The sequence below is a fragment of the Crotalus tigris genome, unplaced genomic scaffold, assembly GCF_016545835.1.
Source record: "Crotalus tigris isolate CLP2741 ecotype Arizona unplaced genomic scaffold, ASM1654583v1 scf7180000017666.379230911805:20528666, whole genome shotgun sequence".
Taxonomy (NCBI): Eukaryota; Metazoa; Chordata; class Lepidosauria; order Squamata; family Viperidae; genus Crotalus; species Crotalus tigris.
Window position 1 is genome coordinate 14,538,724 of NW_024096552.1, and position 14,559 is coordinate 14,553,282.

The 14,559-nt window shown below is 34.2% G+C and overlaps 1 protein-coding gene across 2 annotated transcripts in view; it reads right to left on the reverse strand.

Moving 5' to 3' along the window:
* NME8 (NME/NM23 family member 8) overlaps positions 1-14,559 on the reverse strand; it is a 52,621-nt gene that overhangs the window by 17,933 nt on the left and 20,129 nt on the right. For both annotated transcript variants that reach the window (XM_039336367.1, XM_039336368.1), the window contains exons 8-11: positions 10,182-10,258; positions 7,351-7,443; positions 1,377-1,618; positions 165-343 (exon numbers count right to left, since the gene is read on the reverse strand). In XM_039336367.1, the coding sequence (XP_039192301.1) occupies positions 165-343; positions 1,377-1,618; positions 7,351-7,443; positions 10,182-10,258 (591 nt within the window). The remainder of the gene's footprint in view (positions 1-164; positions 344-1,376; positions 1,619-7,350; positions 7,444-10,181; positions 10,259-14,559) is intronic.

A 14,559-nucleotide genomic window follows, 5' to 3' on the forward strand; every position in this document is an offset into this window, starting at 1 on the left:
CACATGAAATCATTTTTCTAAAGTACTATCAGCTCTTACCAAATCTCATAAAACACCATCAAATCTGCCTTTCTTCCACTTTCTTTTTATCAAAACCTAGTAAGAATAGCAAAGTACTATATATTTCAGTTGTGTGCAAAGTGCCTGTAATAATTTCCACCAACCTCTTCTTTCTTTTAAAAGAGAAGGTCTGATCAATGCCACTGTTCGTTCAACAACTTTTTCATTCCTTTGCTTGGAAAAATCAGAGAAAAAGAAGGCAAGTTGCCTGCTTGTTTCTTCAACACGATCCTGAATATCACAGTGATGTAACAGGTCTTGGTTTTGTAACATCTCTTTCAAGCTAACAAAAAGGAGAATAATTCTAAAAAAATGTATTTAATATTAACACAGGACTTACTTTATCTTCAATATCTTCAAAATTAAATACCGTACTCAGATCCTGAAGCCAATATTGCATGATAATATGTCAAAGGCAAAAAAGAGATGTGAGGGTAATACCATATTATACTGAACAAAGTAAATATTTCCTTAAGTCCTTTAGCAACAATACAAAAATGATTTGCCTTTGCTTTTTTCTGAGGTGTTTTTTTCAACTTCCCAATTTAGCCTTTTGGTCTGGGATTCCCAGATAGTCTCCCATTCAGAAACATAAACAATGTAATAACTGATTTATGCTTATGAGATTAGCCAAGCTTACTATTTGCTGTCACAAAATATGAGAATAGCAAGCATTTAAAAAATGCTCCCTCTGAAAATTATCTCAATATTTTGATGAATTGACTGTTTTAGAAGTGCTCCAAATGAATTAGTGAACTGCCATTCTGGTTTTTGAAATACTAAATTTATTCAGATAATTATATCTGCATACACATTACAGTATTGATAAATTTTGGTTTATCTCCTCTTTCCTCCTCCCTCCCTCTCTTTTATATTAGGGCATCAGGGCATATATTCAGGGCATATATTCATCACGACACAAAAACCAAATCTTTATATGAATTCATGGCCTCTTTTTTCCTTTTTATTTTAACGAGTTCTTACAAACCTAGGTGGACACTAGTAGCTTCTGAAAGATATTAAAAGCTGCAGCAAGTTGTGTGGGGGCAAGCTGGCTGTTTGATTTTGGTTTTATCTGATTAACTTTCCTTGTTCACCAATTAGCTACCGGTTCTGCTGAAGTGGTGCAAACCGACTGAATCCTACCACTAGTTGAATCTCAATAACTTAATGAGATTTACATTAGACTAATATAATGCATTTGGTTGAAATGGATCTGTTTTAAGCCTGAATCCAGCCTGATACTAATTGTGAATTATGGACTTGCAGAATAAATCTTTCTCATATATACATATGTGTAAACATATATGACATACCCAATTACAGGTGTCACAGAGCGTTTCCTCCATGCTTCAGATAAAAATTCTCCTTGTTCTTTCATTTCTTCTTCTTCTTCCTTTTCTTCCTCTTCCTCTTCTTCTTCTTCTTCCTCCTCTTCCTCTTCCACTGCTTCCAATTCATGTAAAAAAGGCATACTTTGGCCACGCTTTCCTTCAGATATTATCAGAATATAGGATGGTGCAGACAGCATATGTGAAACAAAGTCTTCAAAATCAGGCTGGAGAAAAAATGTTTTGCATTAAATACCAAGAAATATGCTGACTTCACTGCATTTATCCTGTTAATAATGAGATATAAAATATTACTATATTTATTAGCAATTTTCTAATAATAACCTGTTAATGAAAATAATAATAAAATATGAGATTTTAGATAGTCAGGAAATGTCATGCAAGGGAAATTTTGCTCTATCTGCTTTTTTAAAAGATATCTTAAAATTTTGTTCCTAGCAGATGATGCTTCTGAAATTTCACTTGCTTGCTCTTCCGACATATTGATGCCAGCTTGGCTCCTAAATTTTGCCCTATACATTTCTATACCTCCCATCTCACTAAGTGACCAGAGCAGTTTACAATATAAACATAAAAATGGTATAAAAACATCAAAAAACCCCAAAGATAAAGTAGAATTAAGAACAAAGTTAAAATTAAAATATTACAATTTTTTAAAAAGCAGGGGCAGTAACTTTCATATCAGCATACATCCCCAGAGTCACATATCACTCTTCAACCCCTATGGCAATTGACAGAGTCAGGTCTTAATATTCTTTTGGAGAGAAAGCTCTCTTCCTGGATTCCAACCAGGGCTTCTTGATCCAGAAAAGGACATAATTGGTGTACAACACAAAGTTGAGTGAAGACCTGTCACCTGCTCTTCAAGCAGCAGTGGTGAATCTAGGAGGACCCCCAGATTATATACCAGCTCCATTTAGGACAGTGCAATCTCACCCAGGGCTAAAAATGGTAAACTCTCATATACAAAAGAGCCTTTTACATACAGTCACTCATTCAGTTATAGCCTGTTGTTCCCCATCCAGATTCCTACAGCTTCATATAGATGTTAAAAAGGCACTGGACTTCTCACTTTCTATCAACACTAATTGGGACCAGTCCCAGAATAAGGAAATTAAAGCAGCACAAGACAGTGTCTCCCACACTCAACTCCAAAGTTAACCTTAAAGAAAACCATGATCAATGATATTGAAAGCTGCCATGAGGTCAAGAAGAGCCTGACTGAATGCACTATTCCCATCCTATTCCTGCCTATTCCCAGTCATCAACAAGTGTGATTAGTGCTATTTCTATCCTGTATCTGGGCCTGAAGAGTAGAAGAGGTTAAGATAATTTGTTTCACTCAGGATCCTCTGAAGCTGCAGCATAACTTCTTTTCTTTTCTTTTTTTATTTTTTTAACCAACAAAACAAAACATAACACACACACACACACACACACACACACACACACACACACTGTGTATACTCCTCCTTTTTTTAACAGCAATTTTGTAATGGTAATCTTCTATTATTTACATTTCCCCCCCTTATTCTTCTTTAGATATATTTGTCCTTGTTGTCCCATTGTTACTTATTTGCATTTTTCTTCCTTCATACTATACTTCATACTAAGAATAATACATATGATTATTACTATACATTATTATACACACATTTTCCACTTTTAACCTTTCCACATTTATTCTCTTCTATTATTTCTAGTCTCCAACCAGTCATACCACTTGTTCCATATTAGATAGTACTCTGTGTCTTCCTTTTCTTTTATCTCTTTTGTTAATTTGTCCATCTCAGCACATTCCAGGATTTTTCTCATCACTTCTTCCTTTGATGGTATATTCTCATTTTTCCAGAACTGTGCATATGCTATTCTTGCTGCCGTTGTTATATGTAGAATTAAGTACCGTATTTCTTTACTATATTTTCTGTTTAAAATACCCAGCAAAAAGATCTCTGGTTTCCAGTCTACGGGTTGGTCTACTATTTCTTCGATCCATCTTCTTATTTTAGTCCAGTATATTTGTGCAACTGGGCACATCCACCATAAATGATAATATGTTCCATGTACTTTTTTTACATTTCCAACATGTTGGCAAATTGTTCTGGAACATCTTGGCAAGCTTTGCTGGTGGAAGGTGACATCTGTAAAACATCTTCAACTGGTTTTCCTTGAACGCCGCTGACATAATCAATTTTATGTTTATTTCCCATATTTTTTCCCATTTCTCCAATTCTATATTTTATCCAATTTTTTTGCCCATCTAATCATTGTGTCTTTGACAACCTCATCTTCCATTTTATATCTCAATAGGTATTTATATAAATTGCTAATTAATTTTATTTCTGTTCCATGTATAATTTTATCCAATTCTTGCGGCTCTTTTTGTATTTTATATATTTTTTTGTTTTTTTATCCAGCAGAGCATAACTTCTTTTCAACCATTTTTCTAAAAAGGGGAGGTGGGGGCTGGATAAAAGTTAGCAGGAATAACAGGGTTTAGTGTTTGCTTCTTGAAAAGGGGACATAATATATTTATCATCCCAAGGATACTGACAACTTCCTTACATCCAAGGATAAAACTCTTCCCAGATAATTGGGTAAGGTTGTTCCCCAAGCATCCCTAGTAAATGCATACCATACTTGGTCTCCAACTGACAACGGATCTCAGCAATTTTGTCAGCCAAGTACATTGTAAATTCTTCAACACAGCCCTATAGATGAACCTCAGAGTCGCCTTTACACAAAAGGGATCAGGTAACTCTAAACAGGACCATCAGACAGCATTTTGTGGACCCAGTTAGAATGATTTGATGTTTTTATTAGTATTTGTTCTTAAATGTAAAAATCCAGGTCTTACTCATTTATATCATTGCCTCATTTCCAGCCACTTAAACTTTTTGCAGATATTAAGTGCAGCCCTTCTGCATCAAAGCTTGTCTATACTGTCATATCCTATTCTTTAGGCAGATCAGATGGAAGTACTTTGTAAAATGAAGGCTTCCCTAACTTGCTTTGTTTCAAACAGACTACAATTGTCAAACCAGCATACCTAATAGCTCCTCTGAATAGGAATGATTGATATTGACATTCAAAAACCAGATTTATTTATTTATTAGATTAATTCTCCATCATTTATTCAGAAGGTCAAGATTTTCCTCTTACTTTTTCCCAACAACTTTGTAAGGTAGATTGAATTGCAAGAGTCCATTTTCATTCTAATCTACCCTTTCCTCAGAGCCTTCTTTGATCATGACTGCTAAAAATAAGTCACGCAAAGAGCATACTACAACTAAATGCCACATTGCAGAGGGAACTTTCTCAAAATTCCCTCTTAACAGCTTAATAGCTCATTCTTCCCATGTTACAAATGTCAGGCCTACATTTCTTCAAAAGAGTGTTTAATGGGATTGTTAAAGCCAAATCAGAAAGCACTACATGATTGTCTGTGAGCCAGATGGTCCAATGTGAAACTTTGACATTCCTTAGGCCCTCAGTATTTACAGTCTGTCTTGTCTAATACTGTACCACCTCCTTGTACGTTAAGATCAGCTGACAGACTTATTATATTCTCTGAATAAGCTTAGCTCATTGCAGTTCCAGGAGTAACAATAATTACTGTAACAATAATTCAGCTGAATAGTTTTGTCTCTACCAGGTATTCAACTGACTCCATTTCTTCTTTCAGAAAAAAATGAAGACACAGATGTTTATGGGAGAACTCCCTTCAAATTTAGTTTTTTGGCTTTTAAGAAGTTGATTTTGTTTTTGTCTCTGTGTGGATTTTAAGCATTGTGGTGATGTTATTATTGTTTTTATTTAAGGTTTTTCACTTACTGCTAGAACAGTGGCATGTAAATATAGCGATATGGAACATTTCTGAATGGCCTGAAAAAAATATTCTAAGTACAAAAAGAGTAGGACATAGCTAATTGAGCTAATTCATATGATAAAATTATCCCTTGAAATATTCACCATAAAATGCACAATCATCAAAATAACAATTCAAAATTTCTAGTTTCTTTATCTGGTTTCCTATGACTTTGGATGATTGAGCTAACTACGATGAACCACTTCATTATAATTAAGAGATAAGAATTAATTTAGACATCTTGGAGTCAACAGAACCACAAAAGAAATTAATATTTCCTATCAAATATAGCAAACAGATTGTGTGCTTCATATCTAACAATGATGATAGTCAAAAGTACTAGAACTTTAGAGAGGAAGAAGGATGCAAGGCACAATTGATGAAAGAAAATATAGGGGTAGAATATGTTGTTGTTGTTGTTGTTGTTAATTGCGAAGTCGTGTCCGATTCATCGCGACCTCATGGACAACGTTCCTCCAGGTCTTCCTGTCCTCTACCATCTTCTGGAGTCCATTTAAGTTCACACCTACTGCTTCAGTGACTCCATCCAGCCATCTCATTCTCTGTCGTCCCCTTCTTCTATTGCCCTCAATCTTTCCCAGCATTAGGCCCTTCTCCAGTGAGTCCTTCCTTCTCATTAGGTGGCCAAAGTATTTGAGTTTCAACTTCAGAATATGTTATAGAAGAGAATATGTTTAGCTTTTAGCACATGGATTAGTTATATAATAATTGCATTGTGTAGTAGTTCTTGGTTAAGAATGAGTGTTAATGTTAATGATAAAGAATAAATGAATTAATGTTAATGAAAGAGAGTGTTTTTTTCCATTCTTAGTTCATGTTATCTGTTATATTTATAATTGGCTATTGATAAACAAGTAGGTTGAATACACAGAACTGTATGTATGAAAATAAATTGATATTTTCTAAGAAATGTTTATAATAGTACTCTAAGTTTAAGATTGTTTAAAAATTCTAGATATTTTATGATTAGCATAGTGGCTCTCAGTTCAACAATTCAGGAAGCAATCAGTTTATGTACCTCTCTCAGACCATGGATTATAGTGCTCAAGTTAGAAACAAAAGGCCAGGGAATCAAATACATGATATTTGAAACAAATAAACAAAAAGGTGAGCATAGCTGGAAATGGAAGCATATACAGTATAGCAATAAAAAACAAGAAAATCAAAATTAAAATTTGTAGCCAATTATGACAATTTATATTTATACTGTATAATGGAGTATATTTGACCAAACAAACATTAGAATCTTACTTTATGGATAAAATAGTCAGAAGAAATTGATGAGTAGGCTAGTATCCCAAAGAGCATCTATGCTTCTTCAACAATATTATAAGACAAGATATTGGAAATGAGAATGATTATGCCATCAATATAGATAAGGAATTGGTAGATGCTGTTAGCTATATTAATATGAGAAAGATTTACCTTCCAAATGTTACATTATTTGAAGGGCTACATTAATGACATGTAGAAGAGTGACATGCAAAGAAAGGACATAAATATTTATTGTCCCTGATTGGGGTGTTGAGGTGCCAAGAATACCTGCAGGCACCAACTGTCTCTATCCAAATCTCTTTCAATCGACACAATTGCTTTTGGTAATGCTGAGTAGGGAAATCTGAAAGGCATCTAGAGAGACTTTCAAACCAAAGAACCAAAACATCTTTATTCTAGCTCTGGCACTGAAGCATTTCTACATTAGTGAATTATAATGTTTTTTTTTTTTAACAGCCAGCAATTGTTGAAATGATGGAAAGCTTGTCCTCATTACTGTTATATCAGAACAATGATTGTTCATGATTCTGGAAGAAGACACTTTAAGTTACTATCGGGAAGGAAGTCTCTGAGAGAAATTCATTCATATGGTGTTAACTTCTGGGTTATTTAAAAGGCATGATGTGACTGAACTTTCACAGCTATATTAACATGTAATTTATATCATAAATATTTTCAGTAATTACAATGAACAATACTACTCTCTATAGTGAAAGCCTTTTACATCTTAATAGTAACTGTGCCCTCATCTCCCCACCTTCTTGACCTTATTACCTCTTTTGATTTGCTTTCATAAAAATTCCTAACTTGATCATCAGTTAAAATCTTCTTCTCTTCTGCAAGAATGACGGAGCCCGCTTCAATAATCTTCAGTTGTAGAAAAATGCAAGTATATTTAAAAAGGGAAAAATGAGTTATTTGTTTCAGTTCTCAAAGTTTTTTTTAATTAACCAATTATTTAGTTTAAGAAATCTGTTAACTAAATTTAAATAAATGTACATCTTACCAAAGCCTTAAAGGAATTTATTTTCTAAAAAAAAAAAAAAAAAAAAAAAAAGAAATTTATCCCTTAATAAACCAGGGATACCAATTATTCTTAGAATTAAAAATGCCCTTGAAACTTTTTTGTTTTCTTTCTATTGCATCCCGCATCTAACAACCCAATCTTTTTCCTATGGTTAGAAACCCAGAGGCAAACCATTAGTTAATGTGATTGTGCCAAGAAAGTTATCAGTTCCCATGTTTAATTATCTATTTATACATTCGCTGGATTTGGCACAAAGAATGCTGCTCCTAAAACGTTTAATATGGAGGTAGGACACAGGTACATTTTTAATGTGTATATTCCGTGTACTGCATGAGAACTTAAAATTCTTTTCATTTAAATTAATACTTGGTGGGAAATGGACATACAGGGTCAATGTTTGAAAGTGTTTAAATTGTTATAATCTTTGTCGCTCACTGAAATGGAGACTGAAACAAAAGTTTCCATTGTTAGAGTTGGCAATGATTTTATTAGAATGCTTGACAAAGTTCTACATTCTGAGAACTGGCAAAATACAGTTCAAAGCCAAAGTCAGGAGAGTTCTGGGGGAGTTTTGAACAGCAACTGGATTATAGAGCAAGGGGTAAATTTGATAAGCTATTACTTTAGAGTGTAGCTATTTTTTTGTTTTGTTTTATTTTTCTGGTGCTCTAAGTTCAGAAGAACTTTTTCTGTATCATGATTAACATGCATGTATAAGGAAGTATAAACGGAAAACTTTAAACCTTTGACATTGAATTAAATGAATTTTTTTTATTAAGCCATTCCATTGATAGAGAGAATTTTACAAAATAGGTATCAGGCGGGAGGGATTTCCCACTTTCTTGGTGTAATGCCAATTTGAAAATTAAGCATATACTCCACAAAAGGACAAAAACAAACCACTGTACTATTTTTATTTGCGGGTATTTGTATTTTTTTATCTTCTCCAATTCTTTCCCGTCTCTTCTGCTGTTTCCAAATACAGCCACATCCACTATCCAGATTTTTGTTTCTTACTGACAATTGTTAAGTCTGGGGTGTTATGTGGCATGTGCCGGTCTGTTTGAATTTTAAAGCCCCAGAGCACTTTAGCTTCTTCATTTTCTATTATTGTTGTGGTCCTATCAATTTTTCCTTGTGGGCAAATGGCATTTGATCTTGACAAGCGCGAAGTTAACTCATTCTTCTATTCTTCCAAGATCAGTAAAATAAGGACCCAGATTGTTGGCTCAATATGCTGACTTTGTAAACCACATAGATAATGCTGTAAAGCACTAAGAAGTGGTATATAATCTAAGTGCTATTGCTATTGTTATTTCTTGCAGAACTTCTAATGCATCATTGTTGCTATTTTGTCATGTCATTATTTGTAATCAGTCTGTGCGATCTTTTTTATTCTTCCTTTGATCTTTTTTGTAGGCTAATTGGTCTCTCTAGCACTCAATAGCCTCTATGGTATACTATGTATACTAAGTATACTATGCTTACTTGGTAAGTAATCCATCATATAGTTTGGCCATAAACTTTATTTTACATAAGTGGTCTGTGTGTTTGGATACAGACTATCATGAACACCTCATTAAAAAGGTAAAAGTTCTCTGGATTTACATGGTTTTTTTTTTAACACTAAATTTCATTTTGTTCTTCCAGCTACTTTTTTCACTAGCCTACAGCTCACAATTACTGGGTGGTCTCTCATCTAAATACTAATCAGGTCATAGTTTTTCAAAATCAGCCACATCTTCCTTTATATATGACTTATTAATTATCTTATTTATTCAATATCTTTATTGAAGTCTATTACAAAATTGATCTTAAACAATATTGCACTTTAGGAGCTGCCAAAACACATCAAGGCTGCTACCTCCTGAATGCCAGAGAGAAGAGCATTCCTAAAAAGCAGTTGTCTATCTGGCAGTAAGTCACAATAATGGCTTTTCCAATGATCTTAGTAGGTCTGGTAGATTTAAGAGGCAACATAATGGTTAGAATTTTGAATCCCCTTAGAAAAACCTTGACTTGGTTCAATAACTAATATGTAGCCAATGCAGGAACTTCAACATCAATAGGTGCATAATAAGGTGCTTATTTCAGCAAGCTGGCTGCTGCATTCTGTACAATAATAACTTCTAAATCATATGCATGGTAACACTACAGAAAACATATTAAAATAGTCCAGATATTAGGGTATCCAGTGTCTGAACTAGACTACTCTTTAAGAAAGGGCTTTATTAACCAAATACCCTTTTTACGGTAGAGAAGGGGATTTGTTGATGTGAGTGGGAGGGGGTAAAAGGACTCAATAAATAAAAATAATCCCTGCATGGTTAAAGCCTTGGCCCATTCTTAGGTGTCTCATCCATGTCATAGCAGTCATTCCATGATGCATCTAAGAGCAGCAAAACTGCCATGTAGGACAGTTTACTTGGGCTCTTAACAAGCTTTGGCATGGCTCACAATAACCTGACATAACAATGTATCTTCTGCTCAGCTCAGCGGATTCATGAAATTTTATGGATTCAGTTTAGCAAATTCCTTCTATTCTCATTTAAAATTGTATGTGTGTTTTTATGCTCACCAATTGCTTAATTTCTTCAACTTTTCCTTCTGCAACAGCATCAGGTTTTATAATGACAACCACACATTTTTCCTCCTCTAAAAGAAAAGCAATAATTAATTTAGGAAGCTATATAACCATTCCAGAAGAATAAATAATACAAGCATAATGTTTATTTGCTTATTTGCTACTCTAAAAAGAACTGTCATTGAATTATTTGTGCCTGAGACCAATTTATTTGTCTACAATTATTTATGGAAATTTAGTAATTAAATACTTTGGCAGGATTCCACAATTATTACATAAAGCAAATGCTTTTTAAAATATTTTCTTTAATGATAATATTGCAGGATACATTTTTTTGTCAAATGTAGACTATAATACAGAAAGACTATATATTATAATAGAGAATAACACGGAAAACCTAGAACCATAAAACATTTTTCAGAAGATCTTCAAAAAATAATATTTCATAAGTATTAAAATAATAGAATATCTTGAGAGTTCTACATGTTTCAGAAATAAAGAAGGTTCAATACATTCAAAGCAATAGAAAGAATGGAAAAATACAGTTTACATAGCCAGAACAAGTTCTTTGGCGCCATCTGATTACAGATTACATGAATGCAAAATAGCTATTTATTTATTTATTTATTTATGAGACTTATATACCGCTTTAAGTGCAAGCACTCTCTAAGCGGTGTACACCAGTAAGCAATGTATATATATATTTACATTGCCCCCAACAATCTGGGTCCTCATTTTACCTACCCCGGAAGGATGGAAGGCTGAGTCAACCTTGAGCCAGTGAGATTTGAACCGCTGACCTGCTGAACACAGTCAGCTAAAATGGCCCGCAGTACTGCACTCTAACTGCTGCGCCACCTCGGCTCATTAGGACTTTAGGAAACAATTACATTTCTCATAAATACACTTTAGGAGAAATTTATAGTTTCTTCGGATTTACATCTTCTAATGTACACCTTCTAAAATTTATATCTTCTAAGTTTACTTATTATTTCCTACTATTCTATTCTAACAATAGGACATCAATTTCACTGAAGAAATGCTAGTTTGGTATTTAGCTAATAATTTTAGTTTTTCAAACCTAGATAAGCATACGTACATAGAATTGCATGTTAGAGATGATCTACAGCTAGTCCTTGACTTAAGACCACAACTGAGCCCAAAATTTCTGTTGCTAAGTGAGACATTTGTTAAGTGAGTTTTCTCCATTTTGCAACCTTTCTTACCACAATTGTTAAGTGAATCACTGCAGTTTTTAAGATAATAACATGGTTGTTAAGTGAATCTGGCTTCCCCATTGACTTTGCTTGTCAGAAGGTCACAAAAGGTAATCACATGACCCTGGGACACTGCAATCACCATAAATATGAGCCAGTTGCCCAGCATTTGAACTTTGATCACATAACCATGGGGATGCTGCAATGGCCATAAGCGTGAAAAACAGTCATAAGTCACTTTTTCAGTACAGTTGTAACTTCAAAGGGTCACTAAATGAATTGCTATAAATCGAGGACTATCTGTACCAGTATGCACTTAATATGATTTGCATGTTATATGGCAAAATAACTACTTACTACTGACAAAATACATGGTAGTCCACATCAATTTATAACACAATTAATGGGTTAATTTTTAAAGTACCACAAAACTGTTAGGTGTCTCTGATACAATAGATCCACACAACTTCTAAAAATTTAACCAGAACTCCATTGCCACCTAAACATTTTTAGTAACAGGAGTTCCAAAGAAATTAGTAATATTTTTTTTTGTTAATAATCAGCTATTGTCCCAAATATACTTTTTCATGAGGCAACTGGATTTTCTTGTTTTTCTTTGAAGACCACTATCCAGGCAGAGCTGAAGAAGTTACATGGATGAGAAGCAAAATGTCTTCAAAGAAAAACAAGAAAGTTCAGTTGCCTTGTGAAAAAGCATCTTTGTGACAACTATGACCTGGATGAGTGAGAATCTCCATAGTTAACCAGCTATTTGTCTCCAAGATTACATTCCTGATAACATAACATTAAACTGCCCTCTCAATAAAGTGTAAAATGAGTTATGGTTAAATGATTGAAGCTATTTACTGATTAGACTAGATTTATGATATTAATACTTTATAATATTACATATATGTTGTGTGTGTATGTATGTGTATCTATCAGTATATATACTGTTGTCCATTATTTTCCACAATAATATTCCTAAGGGATAGGTAGGGTTGACTCAAAACCAGCTAGTGAGTTTCCAAAACTGAAGGTGAATCTGAAGCTGACTCCCTAGTGCTAGTCCAACAGCTTTAACCTGTATACCATTTTGGCTCTTCATGACCTTGTAGCAGAATACCAACCTTCATAAATATAATAGTAATAACAACAACTTGTCACTTGTCAAACTGTAAAAGATTAAGAATAATGTTCCTAGAATATAGATGTCCCATGCCAATGAAATACCTAATTTCAAGCCATCAGCCAATCATAGAGCTCATTATAGCCTAATCTGCTGCAAGAATGTGAAATTAAAATCATTAGACATTATTAGTTGGAGAAAGGATGGGCATAAGTCTAGCAAATTAATAATAATGTCATGACAGTATTGTAGCCTTTCCTTTTCAATATATATACACAATTACTTTATATTTTGATTAAAAATTTATAGAACAGGTAACAAAAAACATCAGATAATAGTTACATGATGAACCAAATCCAATATGACTGGAATACTTCTGACAGAATGGCATCCCAAAAGCTATGCACAACGAATTTTCCTTCTCCGAAATAGATACCAATAAGAAACAAATGACTTCCAGAAATGTTTTCCTTGAGCACATTCATAGTCTGATTTTCCCAGCAGAGTAAATAATGCATTATTGTTTACTACATATATTCATTTATAAATAATACCTAGCCACAACAAATAAGCAATATTTATAAATTAATTTTGGTTATTTGAAGTATATGTGCTAGATTTGAGAAAGACAGGAAACACATTCAACTAAGCAATAGTTTCCTTTCCTTGAGATCATTCCCATTCCATCAGTTCAATCATTACAAGTAGTCTTTGACTTATGACTATAATTGAACCTGGAACTATAGTTGTAAGTTGTGGGGGTTGTTAAGTGAATTACCACCTGACTGCATCCAATTTTATGAACATTTTATGGCAGTCATTAAGCAAATGTTGCTGTTGTGAAGCAAAAACCATGGTCATGTGATTGCAGGATGTTGCAAATGGCTGTAAATGCAAGCTGGTTGCCAAACACCCCTAATGAGATCACACGTATGCAAGATACGTGTGAATGTGTGTGCGGGGCATCAAAATTGTGTAATCAGATTGTAAGTAGATCTGGGGAGGTCTTTTGTAACCTCAAATAGATACTAAGTGACAAGTCATTAAGCAAGGCTACCTTTATTCATTTCTGTGTTCGCATGTCATGTGAAAAGGGTATATGTATAACTGAAGTGCTTACTATATATGAAAAATGCAAGAGTATTTTTAAAAATGAAAAAGTTGCTTTTTGATCCATATCCTAAACTACTGCTAATTTATACCTATAACATGTATGCAATTTAGAACCTCTATCAAGAATCATGGTTGCTACACCAACATCTTGGGGTTCTGTACTGATTGCTTCAGTTACATTTCCAATAAATAACACCATAAAACAAGTAGGAGGACAATTTGGAAATAAACCTCGCAGATATAGAACTTTTATTATACACATTAGAAAACTACATTACATTACTTTCTGACCTAATCACCATTCAAAATGAGGCACTTGTCATAACGTCTTGCAAGGTTTGAAATTCCTTCTGCAAAAATCTCCTGCCTGGGAATGAAGCCACCCTGTAACAGCATCATGAAGTGCATTATCATCATCAAAATGGTGCAATGCAAGCCATTGTTTCATGTGCCTGAAGAGGTGGTAGTCATTTGGTGCCAAATCTGGGCTATAAGGGAGGTGATCAAAAACATCCCAACGGAACTGCTTCAAAAGTTCTTGGGTGCATCTAGCGGCGTCTGGGCGAGCATTATTGTGAACTAACACGACACCGGAAGTCAGCATGCCCTGATGCTTGTTATGGATGGCTTGTCTGAGTTTTCGTAACGTTTCACAGTAGACTTCTGAACTGATGGTTGAACCACACTCCATGAACTTCACTAGCAGTACTCCTTTGGCATCCCAAAATATTGCCATAACCTTTCTGGCAGACAATGCTTGCCGAGCTTTTTTGGGTTTCTTTGGTGAGTGGGTATGACACCACACCATTGATTGCTGTTGCTTTTGGGTTCATGTATGACACTGAGGTCTTATTGCCAGTCACAATTCTGTTAAGAAATTATTCTCCTTCCTCAGCATAACATGTGAGAAAGT